Source organism: Limanda limanda, chromosome 3, assembly GCF_963576545.1.
Source record: "Limanda limanda chromosome 3, fLimLim1.1, whole genome shotgun sequence".
Lineage (NCBI taxonomy): Eukaryota > Metazoa > Chordata > Actinopteri > Pleuronectiformes > Pleuronectidae > Limanda > Limanda limanda.
The window spans coordinates 22,815,163-22,840,129 of NC_083638.1; the positions used below are offsets into that span (position 1 = coordinate 22,815,163).

The window sequence follows — 24,967 nt, forward strand, 5'->3', positions numbered from 1 at the left end:
TCAATGTATTGATTGCAACACACTGCAGGGTTCAGTGTTAAGTTTAGGACCTTATTAACACAACATTTAATGCAATCTACTCTCAGTTAAATGCTCATATTGACCGGGTATAAAATAATGCTGGAAAAGCATTTACAGTTTAATAATAAATATCAATTAGTATATATCAGTTTATATTTATATCAGTATGTATACAGCTCAATACAGGTTATGCTCTGTATCCAGAGTAAAAGTATACTCTGTATTGTTCATGTTTTGGATTTCAGGCTTTCAGGGTTCTTGTTTTAATTCAATGCTATGAAATCCTATTATTGCTTTTCCTGGTTCTCCTCCTGTTTACTTGTTAATGTCCGTTTGTGTAACACAATAATCAGCTAGTCATAATCCACAAATAAATCTTCAATCCTTGTTTTACAACTACACAAATTCTACATTTGTGTCTCTAAGCGAATATGATATAAGAGACAAGGGGATTTGCAATAAGTCATTTGGTGTCATCAGTTAAGAGCAGTTTTATAAGAGTCTTACAGAGAATTAATTTGTGCTAATCCGTGTTAAAGTTCTTTCTCTATCTTTCTGTATCTAAGGTGATCCACATGAGTACAATGATCCAAACGGACATAGTGCTTTTCTTTCTTTTTTTCTGTTCATACTGATGAGAACGTATTTACCCACAGCTGTCACAAAGTTTTATAAAGACTTCCTCATATAGTGCACACAAAGAGACTGTGGGCTTGTTCCGATCCACTCAGAAAGAGTAAGTGAAGAAACATCATGAACTTGATTGACTGCCTCCTACTTCAGATTGAGAAACTGTCGACCGTGACCGTCAAACCAAACAGTGTCTTTGCTCTCTGTGAGAATTCCTCAGCTTTCATCGGGCAGGCCCAGCCAATTAGCTCGGCCACCCACAGAATAAAGACATTAAGCAGAAAACAGAAGATACTTGGATGTTGTGGCAATTATTGAACTTACATGATAAGCTTAATATTAGGCTTACAATTATTTTTAAAAAGGGGGAAAAATGTTTCAAACTTATTTATTTTAACAAATGACTGTAAACAATTTACATGAGCTTCATCCATTGTATCTGGTTCTGCTGTGACCATTCATTTGTTTATTTGGCATTTTTATCTTTAAATGTCATATAACAAGAGTCACTGCAGTTTGCCATGTGAATGTGTTTCATTTATAAGGATAAACGATGGTTAAAGCTGTGGAAACGCTTTTTTTATTTAGTGAATTTAGCTTGTTTTAAGCAGTAACAGTGATAGCAGTAAAAATCTTCTCACTGTCAGTAATAAAAAAATTCTCATTCTCACTGTAGGAATCTTATTTAACTGATTTGCATTTTTTCATATATAAATTAAATGAAGTAAATAATGCCATCACTTGCAGATTATCCTGTCCACTGTCATTATACTGGCTATAAAAAATTGTGCACATCAAAGTCTCAAAATTAAAGTAGATACCGTTTTTGAGTTGTAGAAAATGTATTCATAAAATTGACCCATAAAACCGGTTGATTTATACCTTTAGCTGCTGATATCTGTTTAATCTCTAACTCCAGGAGTTACCTTTAGTTATGTTATGTTGCAACTGATTGATAAGCACTGAAATGTGGTGTTGCTGTGATTTCCCTAAAATTATATTTGTCACAAAAATTGCCGTAGCTTGTTTTAAACATTGTTGTTTGAATATATAAAGAACAGGCATTACTATTCATGCTTTGGACAATATCTAATCTAAACTTTTCCTAGTTATAAAAGTATGGCATTTGGCAGCAAAACGTTACCATTCCTGCTCATTATCATTTTACTCATGTGTATGTTGCATGCAATCATTTACACTCATGCCTTCAAGCCTGCAAAAGGCTATACACACCATGACATGATGAATGCACAGCAGTCTTCAAACAACAGCTATTACAAAAGTGTGCCTGACAGCTGTAAATGGATGTACTCTACTAACTACATCCATCCGCCAAGCTCACAGAAATAAAACAAAAAAATGTAACACGCTACACTTGTTGGACATCTGTTCTAAACTGTTCACAAGGAAAACTAAAAGTCCTGAAATCTAAAAATATTGTTCTTCCCGACACACAGCTCGCTTTGTTTACATTCTCAGTTTCACACAAACAGATTTGTATTGTTTCGCACTTACAATAAACGTAACAATGAAAATAAGAAGTTGAAAGAGATGTGATGAAATAAAGGGGAGAGATAAAGGAAAGTGACGACCGGGTTGATTTAAGAAAAGAACACATGACGGCACAATATCACCGTTTTGAAAATAATATGATAACCTCAACCAAGGAGGTTGTGTTTCTGTCCCTGTCTGTTTGTTTGCTGGATTATTTGTGTTTTGTTTGTTAGAGGGATTACGCAAAAACTACAGAAAAGATTTTCTCCACTTGGTGGAAGGATGGGACAAAGGCAAAAAAAACAACTGTAACACTGTGGGTCCAGATCAGGGGGCAGATCCAGGAATTTTTTTTTATTTCTTTGAGAATGTGAAATAGAGTTTTTTTGTTGTTGTTGAAACTTTCACCAATTTCTCAGAGAATTAATGTATTTTGATCGAAAAATAACACACACACGCAGCATATTAAACAACACCTCTGACCTACAGCTGAGTCCTGCATTTAAGATCCTCAGCCAGGACATGAGCTTCATGTGGTTCAGTGATATGTTTTCCTGGTCAGAGCAGTCGGGCTTACATGGTCTCTAAATAACAAACACTCTACCTTAGTGATTGCTGACAGGCCGTGTGTTCCTGAGCCTGCCAACGATCTGAAATCAGGTTTTACATTAATGCTGTACACTCACGCAAAGCCCAACGTGAATAATTTACAACAGGCCAGAATGTGAGTAATGACTTTAATCTGTGCATTATTTTTATACTCGTTTTAACTCCTCGCTCTCCTTCCACATGAAAGAGATCAGACCTCCGTTCGTCTGCCTGCTCCATTATCTGCAGCCTCTAACGTCAGTGGTAAATTTAAGCAAACTAAACAAAGATAAACACCAAGCCCAGGAACCCAGGGATGGCAGCGACTGTTCAGCATCATCCATGTTAAACCACGGGTGTCTATCTAATCAGCCATCTGATGAGGCCTTCTCTGGGGAGCTGGGGTCAGGGCACAGTCTAAACTGTTCTTCCCTGGCAGCTCAAAGAGCTAAACAATGTTATCACCTGCAAATAACACACGGCCAGAACCAACAACCCTGACATCTGGGAATACTAATACACATTAGTCGCATTCTGTCATGCGTCTACGGAAAAACTAACCCATACAAAACAGTATATTTTGGATACATGCCTATTTATATTGATATAGATCACTCACCTCACCTCTTATCTTCCACCTAAAACAACATCAAAACCTTTTCGGCTGCACATGGGCATCCCACTGAAGTCTCCACTCGATGACAGCAGATAAAACATTCACTGAAACATTCACTTGACTGTCGGTACCAATTTGAGCTGGGCAGAATATACTGGGTTTGTCTGAGCTTGTTTGCTTGATTTAGCTGCTTTTATATGGATGAGATATATATTTTAAAAACAACACAGGAATGAAACAAACATCTAAAGGCAGCAGCTAAGAGCTGCAGAAACGGTTTTCATCTTCAGTTGGTTTGTCAGTGTGAACAACCCTTGCATATCATGTACAGTATTTGTTCCAATGTTAATATCAAGTTCCTCAGCCATTAACATTGGCCGACAAAAAAATAAATAATTGTAATCAAGTTATTGATCTTAAAACATTAAAATTACAGTTAGTAAACTAAATTTGAATCTGATATTTGTACTATTGGCTGGTTATTGCCATTTGCTCTATAGTCAAACGTTTGCCCTATTATGCTGTAACTGTTGTGGTCATTTTTGGACATACAGAGATTCCACTTCAGTAAGAATATGATATGCACTGATACATGTGTCCTTTATATTTATATCAAACACTTAAAATAATCTTATCTCATGATTAATTGCAGTTTTCAAAAGTAGAAAACTGTGAACAATATCTCTGCTGGCTTGAGTAATGACATGCAGATCACTGTTTGGCCTTGTTATTCACCTGCCCTGGCCTGTTTTAGTTCATTATGCTTGTGTTTGGATTGGCTGCACCAAGAAATAATAACAGTGGACTAGAGGAACATTGCTCTGTCTCGGGACTCGTTAAAAATTAAAAAAATAAGTGAACAGTCCAGGATGTAATGGAAAATATTTGTATTTATATTAATTTCATTACACCCAATCAGTGTAAAAGCTAATTGCATTTTAACAAACTATTGAAATCGCATTTTATTTTAAATTCAGCTGGGTAGTCCTAAAATCAAATTTTGCCCAGGGACTAATGAAGGCCATTGGCGATCCTGGCTGTTTACATTAGGCTGCATTGATGGAATTTCAGTCGCAGTCTGTTCATCAGGTCCTTTTTACTGTGAGTTCTCACTGCCATTGCTCAAAAGGAAGAAACAGAAAGGAGCTGCTCTCTTAGCACCAGGAACATTAAGTTGCTGCTGTAGTACAATATTATGATCTCTTGTCTTTGAGCTGTTAAAGACAGATGGAGAGAGAAACACACACAGAGATAGAGAGAGAAGATATATCTTCTGAATGTCATGCACCAGACAGCGCCGCAAGGAACATCTCTGGGTCTTCAGATTCAAAGCCTCGAGCCCACTTCCCTTCTTACAGCTCACACGGTAAAAATCTCTCAGAAACAAGGGTGTGTGAGTGATCTGTCAAAATCAAATGTCAATCTTTTTTGTCATCCACACTCAGGGTTCTCGCTTGCACAAGTCCCTGAGGGGAGCAGAGTCTCAGCCCACCACTTTCCCTCTCTCCTCCTGAAGTCACCGTCTCCAGAGTCAGGGAGGAAGTGTCACATCAAGCCGCTGTGCCTCTGACAAGGGGTTCGTGGACGGGGGGCAAAAAAAACACTTTATATACACAAACTGACACACACACACACACACAAACACACAAACAATGCCCTTGCAGCTTGCCATAAATATCCGACAAGATTCAACTTTCCACCACGAGCAACAACCTCCCACCTCCGCCTCCCTCTATCTTCAGTCCTCCTGCCGAACAGGTGCCCACACAGCTGCCCATCAGCTTCCCTCAGCATCTCCTCCTGTCTGACCAATGGCAACATGCTCTGTCCTTCACTCCCAGTACAGAGTTCATACAGTCAAGTAATGCAGGCGCACAAGTGTAGCCAAGGTTTGTATTGTAAGGTAAATAAATGGAAAAGCTTTGATGGATGAATGCTTTAAAGAGTTTCAACGTTCTAACCCCTGCATTTGGCAAACCTGGAACACAACTTACAATAATGTTACATACAGGGATGATTTATTAGCTATATGCATCACACAATTACAACCACATCTGCAGGATCCTATGTCTGCGAGCACACATCCAGCAGAGCACAGAGGAGAGTACGTGCGTGGCTGAGGGAGGAGGGCGTCTGTATATGAGATGAAAAAGCCTTATAAACATTTAAATGTTTGCAATCACCAGCTGGCCCGTCTAGATAGCCTTCACATCCTGGTGCACTGCAGTGTCAAGACCTAAATGCACAGAGGATGTGCTCCCGTAAATATTTTGATTCAGCTCCATCATGTCGTGTACACACACACACACACACATACACACACACATTGCATCACATCATTGGACTTGCAACTTGCAGCGCCCATCTGATTTAAAACTCTTACATTTATTTTTAGACTGCGCGTGGAGAATACAAGCTGCAGGAAAAAAGGGATTTGAAAATGAAATAAATAAATAAGAAAATTCCCAGCAGTAGACATAATGATAGGAAGCACTGTGTTGAGTTTTTTTTTTTGCTCCAAATCAAGCAGCTATTCAGGTCTCTGGTGAGGCTCTCGCGCTTGCTTACACAGGCAAAAGCTTTCAGTGGCATCTGCAGCTGCATTCACGCTTTACAGGTACGCTGCAGGCTCCTCACACAGCTGCCTCCGGGAAAGTGGCTCGGGCTCCAGGTGCGCCTTCGCCCCGACACATCTCAACACCGCCCTCGCTGAGAGCAACACAAACATGGGTCTGGGCAGATAACCATCCTCGGACATACAGTGATCACCCTCTACAACTGTCACAACACACATTTCCAGTAGCCCTTGACACCATTTAATAGTTCAGGCACTGATACCTCACCTATGACTCCCATTAGCCTAATACCACTATCCTTGAACCTCCTAAAAGCTGCCAGACAAACTCCCACTCAACATATTCCACATATAGCACCTATCAAAAAAACTGGGTTCATGTTTTCCTTCCTCTGTCAGCAGGTTATACGAGACATACAGCCCTTTATTCAACACTGCCATCTTCATTCTTTCAAATGGGATCAAAGACTAACTGGGATAATTCCCCCAAACCGGAGGCTTTATCTTCTGAGAAGTACTGAGTGACAAGAAGAAGCTGTATTTTATCCCATGCTCTGTCACCGTGTTTCCCCATCTAGCATTGTACCGCTTGATTGTACTCTTATGAGTCACAGAACCGCACCTGCGCCCATGTGTTAAGTACTGACAAATAAAAGCCCAGCGTCCATTTACACAACAAAGAGATGTAACCCGCGAAGCAGCCATTCCTTGCCCCCCCCCCCCTCTCCGCCTGACAAGACCTCAAATATATCACTTACTTAAGAGGAAGGCAGCGCACGCTCCTGCTGCTGCTGCCAGGGCCTGCTTGTCTCCCTCATGCTCTGACAAACTTCTTTTCAAATACAAATCCAGAAACAAAACACATGCCAGCCTTTTATGTTCCCCGGCCTGTTCCATATTTGATTTCAGAGAAACAGCAGCAGAGGTGACGATTATCAAAGCTCTAGAAGGCAAATCCAAAGGCAAAGAGACAGAAAAACCTTTTCATTGTTTAAGGAAACAAAAGGGTAGGATTTTGGTAAACCAGTTGCTTTCCATTAAAAAGGAAAAAATATATATCATTGTCTGGTACTAGTTTGAGGAATTTAAGCCAGGGCTTCATAAAACCTTTGCCAATCCGCCACGGTTTTAACAATGAACATCTGACTTAGTGATTTATGCATATTAATGAACTCCAACACCCCCTGTCTAAGCAAATGCAAGCTGAGCTCCACACTTTCCTGCATCCTAATGGTTTCTGCTCCACCGGGATCATTACCAATTGAAATTTCAGATATTCTGTGCTATTAATCTCTGTCTGTCCTCCTGTTCGGCTACGTAATGACTAATTAAACATCAAAAGAGCAGAGCTGGGGATCCGCTCTGACAGCCTCTCTTTCTCCCAGGAGAGGCTGAGAGGAGGCTAGACTGTGACAGCGCAGCACTGAAAATCAATCACCTCGAGGTACACATGTGTACGCACGCACGCGCTCATTCGTGCACGTGTACACACACAACTAGAGAACTGTAGCCTACGATGTACCTCACAGACACTGTTACATACAACAATATAACTACAAGCATGTTTACAACAAGCATGAACAAATTTTAAACCAACAAGCATCACTGGTGTCACTTTTTCAAAGACCCAAGAAAAAACAACACAACCGAATTCCCATCCAAGAGGAGTGCTTAGTGATGTCAAGAGCGATCTTTGTGCGAGGGGGGGGGGGGGGTGAGTGTGAGGAGCAAAGATGTGTGTGTGTGTCTGCTTAAGTAAGCTCACTGTGAAATCTATTTATATGAGAGGTAGATGATCTTCCACTCACAGATGAAGGCAGGCCAGGAGGGACCTTGCGAACCTTTTTTGTTTGTAGAGGATCTGTGGAGAGATGAAAGCACAGCCACTCATTCACAGGCGAAAAGGAAGCGACTGTCAATGTGCCCTAAACAAGCCCTGATTCTGTTTCCCCCACAACACAGCAAAAATAAAAGAAGAAACTTGGTGAATACATTATGACTTCCCCACGTAAACAACTGCATCTCTTCAGAAGTGTTTGCTTTAACAATAATGTTTCATTTCAGCTTTTTTAGTCCATTTTTAATTCATTTTAAACGAAAAGAGCTCAGCACTGAAGACAATGTAAAAGGATGATAGGAGCTGGATGGAGGATTTTTTTGATGATTCAAATTTTCATTATTTGTTTAGCCTTAGGTTCCATTCAGAGTGGATTTATTTCTCTAGGGCAGGTGGGGTGGTCTTGGCTCTGGTCAGTGATTTTAATCCTGTCTAGAAAGCACACAAGTCAAAATTACATCTGCAATTACCTACTATTTTAGCAGATTTACTCATGTAATCTAAATACAGTGTCTTCCAGAGAGACATCCTTTTATTTTTTCTTCTTCTTACTTTTTCTTCTCCTTCTACTTTTTTCTTTTAAAAATTTAAATTGACTTTTGAATCATGTTTAAAAATGAAAAAAAAAAACGAAAACCGAATTTTGCATTCCCATCTGAGACACTGGGTTAAGAAACATGATGCTATATTACATAAGATAACATTTTCTAAACATTTCAAAGTTAACACTCAGTCCTAGAGACACTGCAGAGAAAAATATAAAACTAGACAATTTTTTGTGAAACGTGTTGTCAACACTTTCATTGGAAAGGAACTGACCAATGGGTGGTGGCACTTGTAGAGATCGTCTTCTGGGATTGGTCCCAGTGAAGGAGTAGAACGGAGCAGCTGACTTCCCCGATGGAGCAACTGAACTAGGACTCGCCAACCCAACGTCCGACCTTAGAGAAGACTGCAGGATAAAACACACACACACACAGCTGCTTTAAACTAAAAGGAAATAAATATTCTTGTTTTTTCTTCACTTGACTGTTGTAAGAAAAAAACACTTTTATTGCCAGCTGGCAATATTGAGCTGGTACGTCAGAACATTTGTTTCCTGATTATTGCGAAATCCTGAAAATCATACAAACAGTGTACTTTCTGTAAAAAACAAATATCCTAATGTCCTTATAAAACAATATATGAAAATGTGAAAATGAAACACAAAATTATTGTTATTTATCTACAAATGTGATATGTTACATGCATGTAAATTCTGCGTCAACCTTTGGAAGTTGACAATGTCCTTATATCACCAATATCTATTTGACCTCTACTACCCCAACCAACTGGGTTAAGAGGCCAATTAAGAGCTTGGTCTAATTAGAGTAATCGGCTGCAGACCCACAGAGGAGGGATCATGTGAGTGATGTGTAGTAGTTGGCTCAGAAACTCCCCTAATGTGCCCTTTTAAAACCTCCGGATTGACACAGTGACCACTGAGACCTTTACAGTAGATATCTGATCTTCAGTAGATATTCACGTCAAACTTCAGAATGACTTTGACATGACATCGTTGAGTATTCTTTTGTTGAAAACAAAAAGCGACCAGTGAGCTGTCAGTGGGCAGATGGAAACTTTTTGATGAGAGAGCTCAGAGGAGAATGACCAAACAGAGAAACTGAAGTGACTTCTAACCACTATTTTTATGATGAGCAGAAAAGCATCTCAGAAAGCACAACACATTGAACCTCGAGGCAGATGAGCTACAACGGAAGAGGAACATGTCAGATTCTACATCTGTCAGCCAAGAATAGAAGTCTCTGGCTGCAGTGGACACAGGCTCAGGACCCCCGACAGTTAAAGACTGGAAAAATGCAGCCTTGTCTGGTGAACCTTGATTTCTGCTGAGGCTGCAGATGGTGAATCCATGGATTCAACCTGCCTTGTGTCAACAGTCTAGGCTGGTGGAGGCGTAACGGTGTGGGGCAGACTTGCTGACCAAATGCATTCTCTTTTGGCCACACGTTGCTTTCTTCTATACTTTCAACAAGATAATGCTCTGTGTCACAAAGCAAAATGTGCCTCTCAAACTGGTTTCTAGAACATGACAAGTTCAGTGAACATTAGCCTTCTCCCCAATCACGAGATCTGAATCCAATACAGCACCTCTGCAATGTAGTAATGAGAGACTGGCAGCACGAAACTGCAGTGATGTGTGATGCAATCATTTCAACATGGAACAGAACCTTGTGGAATCCACACCACGAAGAATTGAGGCTGTTTTGTGAAAAATCTCTAGTAAAGTACTCAGTGAGTGTGCACATAAAATCTAAATATACAATTTTTTAAAAATTATTTCTCTGGGTCAGAGTCAACGTTTTACAAATGTAATCTTTGTAATCAAAAATGAAGCCCTGCAGGAGCACAGCATCCTCTTTTTTGTATAAGCTGTTCAGACAGGAACCAACAAGGTGTCATGAAAACCTGACTGACTGTCTCTGACGTAGACTGAGGACACATGTGAATTAGTTTTATTAGCCAATAATGAATTGATGAAGGTGGATGCACTTGATTCTGAAGTCTGTCATGAAAGAATGAGAAAATTGAATTCCTGTAGATTGAATAATTTTTTATTAATAAAACTAGTCATCTTAACATTTCAAGATTGTAAAATTGTTCACGTAATATGTAGAGTTTAGTCAGAGAGTTTGTGACACAAGGATCCAGAAATTCTCATCTGAAACAAAATAATTTGCAGCTCATCTGAAGGCGTCTGAGCACTGACAGGCAGAACTAAGGGAATGAGAACATCTGACTTATAACCTTGCGATGCTCTTCTTGTGGACTCGGACATTACATGACACATTAAATTATTTGTCATGATGTGCAGTGGTTGGCTACACATGGCAACTTGCCAGATAGCAAGTAGATCATAAGATTAATTGCCTTATTAAACTATGAGGCTTAACCAATTGACACACACTGACTGCACCATTGTATATCGGACAGAAAAGCAGGATATGAATCAATAGTGGGATTCACAATGTTGCGTAACGTAACGGTTATTGTTATTTATTTTTATAATGTTTTATTGATGTTCTTGAATTCTTTGCAGTTTTTGAGAAAGTCTTCCTGTTTCTGTTCTTTGACCAGAGAATATCTTTATTCTCAGATTTCAGCAGCTGCAGGTGTGATCTGTACAGACTCTTCACAAAATGTGTTAGTCAAATGTTCTGTCTCTCTAGCATGATTATGCAGAGTCATGTTAGTGAAGACCAAGTTTGTCTCACACCGAATTGCAAACATTTATGTTTTGAGTTTTTTTAATTTTTCTGAAGCCACCTTTCATTTGAGGATCTGAGTCCAAGAAAAATGTTGTTAAAGAGTCTCATCTCTCGATCCTGGTTAAGCCTGACTGCTGTGTTTGCGGTAATTATAGTGACGGGAGCTTTTATTTAGGCAGGAAAAAAGGGATTTACATTAATCCAGTCTAGATTAAATAATAATAAGGTTCCCTTTACCAATGGAAGAGGACAGGGTGTAATTTTTGCCATATTTTTAAGTTGGTTAAAGCTGAAATAAATCTTTCATATCCAAGAATCAAATATCAAAGATAAATTAACGTTTTTCCTTCTAGCTGTCAGGAACAAAAGATTAATGTGGAGGGGGGTTTACAAGTATTAGAAATAAAAACTAGCTCCCTAATATCCCCATCTCACTATCCCTAAATGTACAGATGTTATATCTACTCTATTGTTTTGAAGATGTTTGACTTGTTTTTAAGAGAACAATGTTTATTCAGTGGAGCTTGTTATATGATATCATATCCTGTATATAGCCATCATTTGATAAAACCATTGGAGCAAACAGGACTAACAATAAAACCTAAGAAACTCACCTGGGAGCCAGATGCTCCAGGTTCCCTCCCAAAGCCAAGAAATGAAGCCCTCTCTGATTTACCTGTAAAACACATACAGGACATTTTCCATTACAAATGGGCACACAAATTGATTATTACCAGACAAAAGAATACATTTGGTATCCTGACTGTGTTGATTTAGTTCACACAAGTAAGGATTCGGTTATTTTTAACATTATGCAGAGAGGTTAACTTCACATGGAGGCTTTCAAGAACAGGCAGCCACATTGCAGAGTGTTGAACAGCCACATTGGGGCCACTAAAGCTGTGAATCTCTGTAACTCCAAGCAGTCGATGAAAGTTAAAGGAGTATAGTACTATAAAAGGATATGATGTGACTCATATTTATGTCATCAAGTAAAAAATCCTAAATACTGTAGTATGATGACATAATATGTAATAACATACATACACAACGCACAAATATCTTCACATATTGCAAATATTACGTTTGTGTGTGTGTGTGTGTGTGCGTGCGTGCCTGCCTGCGTGCGTGTGTGTGTGTGAGTGCGTGCGTGCGTAGAGAATGTATTGGAAAAAATAATGATATCTACTCAGGGACAATGACGGGAGTGTTTTTTTGCAGTACAGTAATAAAATATAACAATAGCAAATCTTACAATTGGCAAAATGTAAACAGCACAGTCATGTTTGTTTGATTATACTTTTGATATAATCTGGTGCAGACTGAAAGCAAAGAGGGATAAAAGGGAAAGATCAGTGGACGGAGGAATAAACTGACTTCATTGACATTATTGGATATAAATGTTCTGTTTTTGGACCCTCACTCACCAAGTTATTTTACCTATAACATATCAAATGAACTCAGACTTCCATCAATACATTTAATTTAAATGTGACACCCTCAGGTTCTGTTATAATGAACAATATATAGCCTATAAAATATAAACTATATGAACTATTTGACAGACACGCAGTAGTTAAGACCAGACAGACCTTCAGTTGTAAGTTGTTGCAGAATGGTTCCTATAGTTTGTTGACTTGAATGGTGCGTGTGCCACAGATGTTTTACTATGCAAAGTTTGTTTTCAGTGAATTAATTACTGACAGAGTGATAATGGTCAGAGTCTTTTTGTCTTTGTCACATCCAGTGTGCAACTCTCAAAGAAAAAGCCACCGAGCACCCTTCAGGGGAAAAATAAAACCTCTAGCACGCATGAATCATACACATCACAATATCCAGACTCAGCTCTTTTACTCCCCTGGAAAAACAAACAAACAAACAAATGAGAGCTCCACGGGGAGAATGATGAATAACTTCAACGGCATCGTACATTATTTTTGTCAGACCTCCAAATATTACAAGCACAGACACAAGCGTTAGAACTAAATTCTGTTTACTCTGGGGAAAAGGTAAATATTTTTTTGTGAGTTTAAAACTTGCATAGCCGGGATCTTTTGGAACACAATGATGACTGATCTGTGCGTAGCTTTCACGAGCGCAGGTGAACAGAGGCACATCTAAGAGAATCCACTTGTGCTTATCTGAGCGTTCCTGCAGGAGACAGTTGTTCTGCATCTGTGCCGACTCTCTCCAGGGACTAAAAGGAGCTGAGAACATCACGCAAGATGGTTTAACTGGCAAAGCTGCTTCTCATCTAACAATAATGTGATACCGTTCTGAGCCGACGCTCTTACAAAGGGAAATAGGATTAAGTTGTCGACTACCACCGACGTTCAGCATCACGGCGGGATGATCCTGAAGACAGGGAATTTTAATTTCTATATTTTCCGTCTAACATCTAAAGGTGGTTTAGTGAAATTCATTTTCACTCCCCCGAGAAAAGTCCTCTGAGTGAAAGGTGCGGTCAAGTGCTAAAGTTAAATATTTAGTGGCAGCATGTGTTTTGTCAAACACACTGCGTCTGATGTGAATAATTAATGCTCATTGCTTGAGTTTCAGGCCCCAGCGGGACACACAGATATGTTTGTGAGAACAACATCTCAGTCCACACCATGACACACAGATGCAGCCTCACAGCTCCTCTGAGTGTTTATGCGGGCAGTACTTGTTACTGTGGGAAAAATCTGGTTTGAAATTAGCAGATTCTTTGGCTTCATCTTAAACCAGGAGGTGGGCCTCCTCGAGAGGGGGGGGGGGGACTCAGTTTCAGATGAGGCACAGTGAATGGAGTTTAAAAACTGTTACACTTGTAATTTCATTGGTTATCGGAGGGACATCACGTAGAACTGAGTATTCTTCTTGGATGAGAGATGAAATGTCTTGAAGAGACACAGCAAGTACTCTGAGGCGTGGTGAGGGGATGTCTGAAAAGGGGACCACAGTCCTAGACAACATTTGCATCCAGGAAGTAGCCAGTTACATCGGTGGGAGCACTGGGCATGGCAGGCCGTCCCTCCCTCCCTCCCTCCCCCATTCAGACCTTACTCCACCTCCCATGACCTGAATCAGCCAGCAGGAGATAGATGCAGTACAGAGCTCAGGGGACAGGCCACGTGGCAGCGTTGGGGATTAACATGTACAGAGGTCATGGATGAACAGGTCTCTGAGTTCATTCAGACTGCGCTGCTAAAGATGCAGCAGCTCCAACCACTTCATCTCATCCTCTCTGCCCTCAAAGGTGCTTCAGTGGTGATACATTAGCTGGACTCCTTGATTAGGAACTATGTATGGCTTTCTGCTCTCCTCTATCTTCCTCAGTATAAAAAATAGATATTAAATAAACACAGAAGTCCCCACCACCGGGTCAAAAGGTTCAAATGTCCATTGGTTATTCACACTATATATTGACAAATGCTGATCATCACTTTGGAAGTCAATCCTTTGAGCCATTGTGCACAGAGACACAGTTTAAATCCCATCATAGCCTCTTAAGCCTCGCAACAAGCAGAGAGTAGCTCCTGGATACGAAAGATTTACAGATGTAAAATTTACAGTTTGGAACCACGTGGATGGCTTACTATTGAGATTTCAGGAGAACACATATTCATGATGATGAGGTAAAGTAGAACAAAGTGATGTATCATGTGGAACATATTGCTGGGTTGGCCAGTTCTACAACCAGGAGCCCAAATTAGCTGGATAAAATATATCCTGAACAGGCCCTGACACAATCTCATGTCACACGCACAAATACTGTAACGGATTTTAAAGAAAACAGGTCACTGTAATATTTTAGTTGCAGGAAAAAAACTCAACTCAACACAGGCAGTTCCTTTTTTTAAGTTCCCTGAAATAAGTTCAGCTAAGTTCGAAACACTAGTTTATAAATCAAAACACCTTTACTTCAAAGCACTACTCATCAAATTCACATGAGTACCAGGCCTGTTTGTTTTTGAGATGCTTTGTTTTCCCTCCTCTGAGCAGCTCTGTGTGATCACAGCCCCAAAACAACAGCTACTAACGCTGTTATTACTATTATTTCTTCAGTATGCCCATTTGTTCTGAGTGGGAACTACTTTGGGAAGGGCTGTGTGTTGTGTGTGTCACTAAGACCTACTAACAAGATGTACAGTACAATGATTGACAAGAAGCGAAATTCATTATCTGCCTCAAGGGTCATTGGTTTCTCAAACACTTTTAATCTTATTTGTTGAAATCCTCTTCACGTCCTGATAGACATCAATGAATGAAGTCATCGAAGCATCTATGGACAACTCTCAGGAAACCATTGTCTAGATTTTATACAAGTCACTCCAGTGTTGCTTCAGCTGAAAGTTTATCATGTCGGAGCTCAGCGTTTTGTTAGAACACACACAAATGATCAACATACAACATAAACATAGATAAACACAGTGAGGTAGGATAATCTTAATAGTTTGCCCTTATCTACCAATTGAGTTGGCTCCACGCAACCTGGCTGTACTTCCATCATGCTTTGTCATCTGTGCCCAGTCTCTGCTAAATATAGCACTTTGTGTTACAACTCATTTCAACTGTGGTTTAGCCAGAGAGTCTTTTTGCCTCATGATATTAGTCTTTGACTGTTTCTTTTCATCCTCCAGGCTGTTGTCATGTGACTTATTAAAAGTGGTTGGTCAATTTGTCCTACAGCCCAGTTTTTAAGTTTACACTGATATCTCATTATTCAAGCAGGGTCTCTTATTGGAGTTAGGGAAGTGGAGAGTTATTTAACAACCAATGTTCTCAGTCTCCTTGCCTGGTTGCTCAGGTTGGTTGGAATGAAAAGCTCTGCGTCTCTAATTCCATTTTCTTATTTGCTAATGATGAAACCTGCTGTGCTCTTGCATTACACTTACATACATTGTCTCCACTGTCCCACACAGGCGTTATCCTGCTGGCTTTTACATTGCTGCCTAACCCTAGATGGTGGTTAAGTGCTTTGCTCAAAGAGAATTTAACCTAATTTAAATAAGGACTGCTTCTCTTTCCTTAAGCCAGATGTTCTCAACTGGTATACAAGTTTAAACCAGCAACCTTACACATGTGAGTTGGATCTCAAACTGTACTGATTTACACACAATTCTGAAATAACCACAGAATGAGTGGTGTCGACCACATGATCAATGACATTGAGATTGACGACATGTGCAGTGGTCATCTTCTAATCATCCCTCTTCAACGACAGCACTCAAGTGTCAATGTGGACTTAGGGCATACTATAGTAAAACAAAACATAATTGAATAATTAATTAGTGGTTACAAAATGAGTGTCTGGCTCTTCATCAGTTAAAATGTGAAATGAAATGATAGCTTCATGAGGTCAGGGCATTTCCCGTTTTCATGCCAAGACAAAAAAACACCTTGATTTTATTGGCCAGTGTTTGTATACTCAACATTAGACTTTGTATAATAAGAAAAAACTGGCAGATATTTAATAGATTGAAATTAGCATCAATTTTTTTATCCAGTTCAAAGTCAGACACCTCCATGCTGAGCTGATTAAGTAAATAATCATGTGCTGGAGAAAAAGGCAAACTGGCCACTCATTCACGATGAGCCTCCTTATTGATCACAGGGCTGCAGCACAGCACCACGCAATGTGTGCAGCCCCTTATTATAATAATCTGAAAGGTAGTGACCTAAGCGTCTCCAGGGATCAATTCAAAACCCTTGCCACAAAAGCAGCCAATTAGTGAGCGTGCTTCACTGTCTCTCCGACGCATTCCAAGAACGAGTCAATTTTCCGTGCCCCGAAGAAAAGACCATGAAAACAAACACACAATACGTGACGGGGGAAATGTTGTTATTGTAGAAACCAAATTAACTTATCACACACCAGCTCACTCGGTTTGTTTTTGTTTCTCTGACCGCACACGTGTGTGCCGATGGTGTCCCTGTGTCCTTGCTCGTGTTACCATGTGATGACTTCCATGCCACCTAACCACAAAACTTCATTCCTATCAAGTTAATCACCATTTCTTCGTGTCAGAATGTTTGCTGGACCAACTCAGGGCAAAAAGAAACACAACATTGTCCAATCTCTATTGTTGAATTCAATGAAAAGTACGGGCATTAAATGATCAGGAGCTGTGACAGATTAATAAATAAACTGCCAACTTGATGCTCTACCTTATGTCATTTGATATCAACTTTTGACGCCTCTCTGGACGCCTTGAAATTAAAATTAGACAGGATCTGTGGCTTCTAATGACACGCCTCTTACAACAAGAGACAAGGACAAATCAGAGGTGCACTACCCCCCCCCCCTGTTGTGTCCTTCTCAAGATAGTTTGTGTACATTCATCCTGTGAAAGCTGTCTGATGCTTCAACCAGGTGTGGATGAGGGGACATGGCAGGGAGGAGGTGCACAAAATCAGTGTCTTCCGCGACCGAGGGGAAGAATATCTACAGTCCAGCTTGAGGGACGACAGCAGGACAGAGAAACATGATGGAGCCACAAAACACTGAGGAATCGTTCCTCCCTTTGCCCTGAGCTCAACATCAATTTCTGCGTGCAGCCTTGTCAGCACTGACATTATTCAAAACAGCAAGAGCAAATGTTAATGAGTTCTTATTTGCATATTTTTTTTTTCTTTGTTGAAATGTCACTGATTATTACGTACTATGATGATAAATGCATCTGCTCATGCAGCCTGATGTGTAATTAGCCGTTAGGTGGAATGAACAGATCAATTAGAAGGCGAGGGATCGGGATCAAGAAAGAAAGAGAAATCAAAGGAGGAAAACAGGGATGAGAAACACTGGGGCTAGAAAGGTTACCTCTCTTGCTTTAAGACAAGAAATTAAGAAATGGTGTTTAAATCACTCATTGTACAACACGTTTTTTAAGCCCTCAAGATATGAGTGAAAATCAGGAGCTGCTGCCCAACAGTTTGTCCTAAAATCCACCTCTGTGTGCGAGAGGAGATGTGGATCACATGTATCCCCTCCCGGGATAATCAGGTGCCATGGCTCGGTCTATTTGATTTTTTTCTAACTCGCTAAAAAGGGAAAGGGGAAAATGTTTTCGCTTGGCCTTTGCCTTTTTTCCTCGCCCAACTATTCTCCTGCCAGTGCTTGTTATTCACAAATGAGGAAAAAAATGCATTACTGCGGACCAGATGGGAACATTCCACATGACCAAACCAATCAATCACCTCGGTGGGACGCAGGTGTGACACAGCCGTGCAGCAACACACCATTTCACAGTCTATCAGGCACAAACACATGGTCACCAATCAATGGCACCCTGAGGACCCATGAGGAGGGGTGCTTCTTCGCAGCCTCACTGGTTCATGGCTGATGACTTCATAATCACACATCCATTCTCTCAGAGGAGAAATGCGATGAGCTGCCTAATAACCTCTCCCACCATGTGAACACCAACACTGTAATGGATGCTGCTTAGGTAGGAACCTACCCCCCCCCACTCATCACACACATTCACATGTGAGCTTCCTGCCATCATCCCTGTCAGGTTGCAAGAGCAACTGTCCGGGAGAACAAGAGTGCATTTAACAAGAAGAACAATTGCCCCCCCCCGGTTGGGTTTTAGAATGAAGTCAGTGTGTAACATCAAAGTACGAGTAGATGTTTGGTATTAGATGCCAAACAACTGTTGAGCGGTGAAACAACAAAGAGCCGAGGTGAAGGACAAGGAAGGATACACATATGGGCCAGGAATGCAGATCCAGCTCCAAGCACTGGGGGCATATTTCCTTCTTCAGTTAAAGAACACAAGCCTGCACTAAATAAAACACCAAAGCTGCGTGAAGAGGATAGATCATGCGATGAGGGAGCTCCGGGGGCATGGTCTTGTATGTGGGCAAAAACTGTGGCAGCCATTTAAGAGATTATTTTATTTCAAGTTGACAAAAAAGTACCTTCCCACCCCCATATTCCTGGCAGTGGAGAAACAAGTCTCACAGAGCCGTGTTTGTCTCTGCACTTCCCACACTTCCCACTCTCAGGGCTGTGCCAGCGCAGGAGAAAATGTCAGGCATCGTCAAGTGGGAGTAAAGGCGAAACAAATGTTTGCATTCTAAATGGTGTGTACTTATATATCTCTTTTCTAGTCTTGATGGCCACTCAAAGCACTTTAAAGTACAGTTTTTTGCCATTCACACACATTCATAAAGTGCATCTAGCACTTATTTTTTTTTAGGGACAATTTGGGGTTCAGTATCTTTCCCAAGGACACTTGGGCATGGCACAACCGCTGTTCCTCCTCAGCCACAACCGCCCCAATCACAATCCTCTGGAGTCCAGCAAGAGAAGAGAGCAATATTATATGTGCAGTTGTGACTGTGGGGGGGAAATTGGAGGAGGGAGTAGGGAGTGGTGGGCATGAGAATTAACCAGCAACTGAGAGCCAGGATTTCTGTGGCTCATCTCCAGAGGCCCTCAAAATCTGATTTGAAACTTTCAATGTTCACCTACAACCTAATTTGACAATGTTTCAAACGTCCTGTCAATCAGGGGTTAATAATATGCATTCTCCTGTAGCACTTGGTTTAAAAAAGGAAAGGAAGCAAGGAAGGAAGGAGGGAAGGAGGACTAGAATGGCTGGCTTCATACAAGGATTCTCCTGGGGGGATTTTACTGAAATCTGCCGGGAGGTTGTTCTCCTTTGTAAGTTACACAAGCAGGCCGCTGCATTCTTATATCCTGTCCCAATTCACCCCTTAGCCCTACCCCTTCGTTTTGCACGTGGCCACGAAGGGGTAGTGTTGTCCCATTTCTCTATATGAAGTAGGGGTAGTGGGCATCTAGCCCTCCAAACACCCCTTCAACCGTAGTATATTCAGGACCCCACTTAAAACAAATGGGGTAGACATAAACTGTTGAATGCTTTACAAACAGACGTAGCGATTCGACATGATGACCGCTGCAGGTAAAATGCTCTATGTAATTATAATATCTTGCAAAATAACCATGACTTAATGTTCAAATCCAGTTAGCTCGTGTCCAGCCATCCAAATTAATAGTGTGTGATACCATCTAAATTACACACCAAGTTTAGCTTTGTTTACTCAGCATTATTAGCAAAGCAACATCAAGGGCTTAAGTCAGCCGAGGTTAACTGTTCCGCTAAAAGGGATTCCTCTGAATGGATCATCTCCTTTTAGCTTTGCACTTGTAAATCACGAATCATGTTATTCTTGTCATCAGCTAAAGGAACCAGGAGGTGAGAAGGAAACGAGAGAAGAGATAGTAGAAGATAGTGAGATTTAAAAAAAACAAAAAGGCAAAATGGGTCTTAACCACAGACTTTGGATATGTTTATTTTTAAACCTTAAATGAACTCTTCATGTGGTGCAAACATTTGCAGACACCAACTGTAGAAATGCACAAGTCACTTGAGGCCTTTTGACCATCAAAGCTGCCTGTCCTCAGTCTTGCCACCTCAACATGCATAACAATCATTCTCTCGCACGAACTGCAGTGAAGTGACAGAAACATGCTACATGAAGACATCTTTACACTTATTATGAATACAGTCTCGGGGCTCTGACCCCTTGCAGCTAGTTCCTCGAGACTTGTGTCCTCGTACCTTGGCCGTGCACAAGCCTTTCTTATTCCTCTTAAGAGAGACAGCCCTCCAGGCCTACTGAGGCTACAGCTGATCCTCTGCAGCTGGGCAGCCTCACCAGTCGCATGCTGGGGGCCAGGGCCTCAGGATGACAAGGCAGGGGCCAGCCAGGGCCACGACGGGCTGAGAGAGAGATGAGGGCAAGGAGGGCTCGGATGAGTGGGGAGATGTGGGCGGCATGGGAAAAGAGAAAAAGGATTTGCGCCCCTTTCAGCTCGTCTTCAGCTCTTCATGCTCCACTGACCGCAGTAATAGATAAGCGCACCCTGCAGCTCTGCATAATGACCAGCTACATCCACTAAACTGTACTGCACCAAGCTTCTTCTTCCCATCTCTTCCCTCTGCTCTTGTCATATGTGCAGTGGATATATATATATATATTTATATATATATATATGTACAGTTTGCAGGGATCACTGTTGATAAGATGATCCCTGCAAAACAATTGTTGGAGTTAATTTTGTGTTCAGCGTATTCAGCTCTAACAGGGAAAGCTAACAGTATAGTGTGGGTTTGTGTAAGCGTGTGTGTAAATCACAGGGAGAGTGGGAAGAGGGAGCACCATTGGCAGCACCTGTGACCCACACAGCAGTGGAAACACACCTGAACAGCACCTGGCTACAATCGCAGCCGGGGTCTGAGGAGGATCTCCCATGGGACCGAGCATTAGCACATGACACCTGCCCCAGTAAAAACACAATGGGGATGCCAGTGTGATGTGGGATTTGACACTTGACAGAAAGCCTTGAGGAACGATTAGATATGGAAAAGTGAAAGCCTGGAAGAGATTGGTTCACCCAACGCCATATGCAACGCAGAGTGGTTGCATAATGTATTTTCAAGTATTTTCAAATATGTACTGGCACAACTTAACTGGAGGAAAGAAACTTCATTATCATTATCATATATGTCACTAAAGCTACAAAAATGTCAGATCATACAAAAAGACTATAATGCAAAAATGCTGGATACACTTTGCGCGACGCACAGTCAACGACCGGAATGTGGAGACTGCATATTAATCAGCGATTATCAGTGGAACTGTATCTCTTAGGAGAACAGAGTTCAAAGAGGGAAAATTCACTTCTTGTCGAGGCCACTAACATTTCAGAAGCCTCAGTAGATTGTTTGGCTGTTCTTTGATTTTACTTATATGTTTGTTGTTATGTTCTCAAGTTGTTAATTTGTAACAGAACAACAAAACATTAAAATCCTCCAGCTCTGAGGGGAATTTTGTCTTTGGAAAACAAAAAAAAATGTTTAGATGTTAAACATCAATAGCTCGTCCTTATTTCAAATGTTTTGTTTAGACAAGCCTGTGACAGGGCAGCAATTGAACTAACATCTCGATCCCACTCAGGTAGTCACAGGGATGATGGGCTGGTGGGGGCAGGGTGCATGCGGCTGTATGCGTGGGTTGATGACATCATTAAGCTGATTAATTTTTATGCAGGGCTAAAGCTGGATGAGTGATATGCATGGAGCACACCAGAGGAACGTGAGCCCAATATCCCAACTCAGCAGTTGGGATATCACGTCCTTAGGCAAATGACTGGAAAGAGCTGATGCAAAGCAGTCGTCACCATAGCTACCAAGCTAGAGGCAACATCAAACCCATCTTAGTTTTTGAATACATCTTAAGCAAAAAGTTATTAACATGGTCAGTACACTGCTTTATCGAAGGGACTGTCTTTTGGGCTGTGGAGAAGAAGTGATTTCTGGTAGTGTAGCCAGAGTTAGATAAACATCAGCAATTTTTGAAAGCACGTAATTGCTGTGTATTCCTAGATATATTTATCTGTATTATTTTTCAGTCATTACTGTCAAACCCTATAACACTAACCCTCAGATAATAATAAAAAGCATTCATTCTATATATGTATACATGTATGTGATAGCAATCATCACTTCCATACAGGGTTGGTAGGATACTGCTGTTAAAATCCATTTTCTAAGTTGTTATTTCTTTACAGATCGGTACTTGGTATCGGTTGATGTGCAAAGTCCAGGCATCAGAATCGGTATCAAGGAGAGAGAAATGTATCATAACATAGTGAACAGCAACATCATACCTGTCTTACTAATCATCCCAGTGACTTCAAAGCTTTATATGAAGTAAGGTCTGAGAACCAAAATGCTTTCAACACTTGGTGGAAATCAGTACCAGTCCATTAAGTCAATAATGACAAAAAGCAAACATTAAGAAGCGGATACACACACACAAACAAATCTACAATCACAATACAGCTAGAAATAAAGGAGCAGGGTGCAGCTCTCTCAAATGTAGCTCATCACCTGGTAATTGCCCAGATTGCTTGAAATCAACATCCCCCACTGATTTCTCCTCATCGAGCTGACACCACAAGAAAAAATCTCAGCAGGTAATTAAATCTAACCATCCCTTGTCAGGGCTATGGGCTGTTGGCTAACAACCCTCCACCGCAAGACCTACAGAAGCCTTGAGTCACATGGAGAAGGAAGCGAGGTTGAGTGAATTACACTCATTGAACTTATCAGCTGCACAGGTACATGAGAAAATCAGGTACAACAACTGAGTATGTTTAAAAAGATAATTGTTGCAGGATAAAATAATTTTTGTGTAAGATCCCAACTACCTCGTAGTTTCAAGTCATAAATGATCGTCACATCCTTAAGACTAATTCGATGATAATTGAAATTGCCAAATACATTCAAGAATGTCGTAAAAATTACAGATTTAGTTAAAGTAACATCATCAGAACTGTCCAAACTACCACAAAGCTAACTTTACCTCAAAGCTGTATGCTCATTTATCCTAAATAAAAGACAGGCAATGGTGTTGTAACTGCTCAAATGAAAGACTAGGTAGGACAGTGTATATAAATGAGTAACTGTGGTTACCACCTATCAATCAAATCATTGGATTTATTAACAGCAAAAAAAAAATACATAATTGATGGCTAGAAACTTTTATGTGGTGTGTCTCATCTCAAAATTACCTAAACCACCAGACACTACAGGCCAATCTCTCCAAGTAATGGAGTCTAATGAGACTGACTGAGTTGTCAGGAGTCACATATATTAGTTTAATGTGAGGCAGCTTCTTTATAGGAGTACAGGACTGTACAGAAAAACACCATTTATAATATTTTTAAAAATGACAGATAATGAAACGCAAGAGCCACAAGAACATGACGGAAATTAAAACACAGAACTCAAAGGACCGGGCACTTCCTAAAAGTGAAATATTCAGCCTAACTCTCACATTGAAAAGAAAAGCCCTACTAGTACCGAAATGTTCTAGAAATAATTTGAAACAGACATAATTGTGTCTATTAAGGTAAACAAACAATCCTTCAAATGAACTACTGTAATTCATTATCAAGCAAATGGTCATCAAATCTGTGTGACAATCAATACTATCAATAGTCTTTGCTAGTCTATGGGAATCACACATCATATAGCCACAAATCTCTACCAATGACAGGTCAGCAGACTGTAGCCACTTTCCTCACATGTGACGAGCAGTTGAGTCAAAAGGACTCACCTGGCTGAGACTGAATAAGTTGGACCAGTATAAACAATGCGGCGGCCACCTACCACCTGTCGGGCAGTATGCTAGTGGATGGCGTGAGAGTTAGTAAGAGGATTGTAGCCAGAGGGGGTGGGGCTTGGACGCACGTGAGACCCAGACCAGCTGATCCATGCAATGCTCTAACATGGGAGCCGGCCCCCAGGGGGACATAGTCATCGTTAAGCAGTCAGTTGCTCCCCGGCATTCAACCAAAACCCCCCATTCTTCAGCCTCAAATCCCCATGCACTTCTCCTGTGAGACCGGGATAAGACGGTGCCATTTCACAGGTCTAATCTGTTTTATAATGACTTGTTCGAGGCATAGCTAATGTTCATGGTGAAAAACATATAATCAGACATGTAAATGGGGTGATTTTTCAGTTGATGCAAGTTTATGTAAAAAGAAGGCTGCTATCCAATACGCACTGTGACTGTTTAAATTCACCTCAGACTCAAAGTCACAGAACCTATTCCTGACATTTTCTAATCAACATGTATCTCCAAGGGCAATGTTTATTGAAGTGCAAGCAAACTGATATGATAAATGTTTTTCATTCTCTCACTGCGTAAAAAGGACTTCCTGCACAATGTGATTCATTTGATTCTGTGAACATTTAGAAATACAGACGGTAGATGACGTATTTACACTGCACCTCATGCTGCATGTGGTACAACACAGTGTGTTTGCTGTACATTTGCACAAAACTAAACAGTGTGTTTTGTAATCAGATATAGTTGCAGTATCTCTTGTACAGAGGCCTATTGTTCCA

The 24,967-nt window shown here is 40.7% G+C and overlaps 1 protein-coding gene across 1 annotated transcript in view; it reads right to left on the bottom strand.

Annotated features, from left to right (window-relative positions):
• Positions 1-24,967, bottom strand: part of tcf12 (transcription factor 12) — a 69,415-nt gene that overhangs the window by 25,086 nt on the left and 19,362 nt on the right. Inside the window, exons 6-8 of the mRNA XM_061068719.1 lie at positions 11,645-11,706; positions 8,581-8,713; positions 7,733-7,785 (exon numbers count right to left, since the gene is read on the bottom strand). Coding sequence (XP_060924702.1) covers positions 7,733-7,785; positions 8,581-8,713; positions 11,645-11,706 — 248 coding nt within the window. The remainder of the gene's footprint in view (positions 1-7,732; positions 7,786-8,580; positions 8,714-11,644; positions 11,707-24,967) is intronic.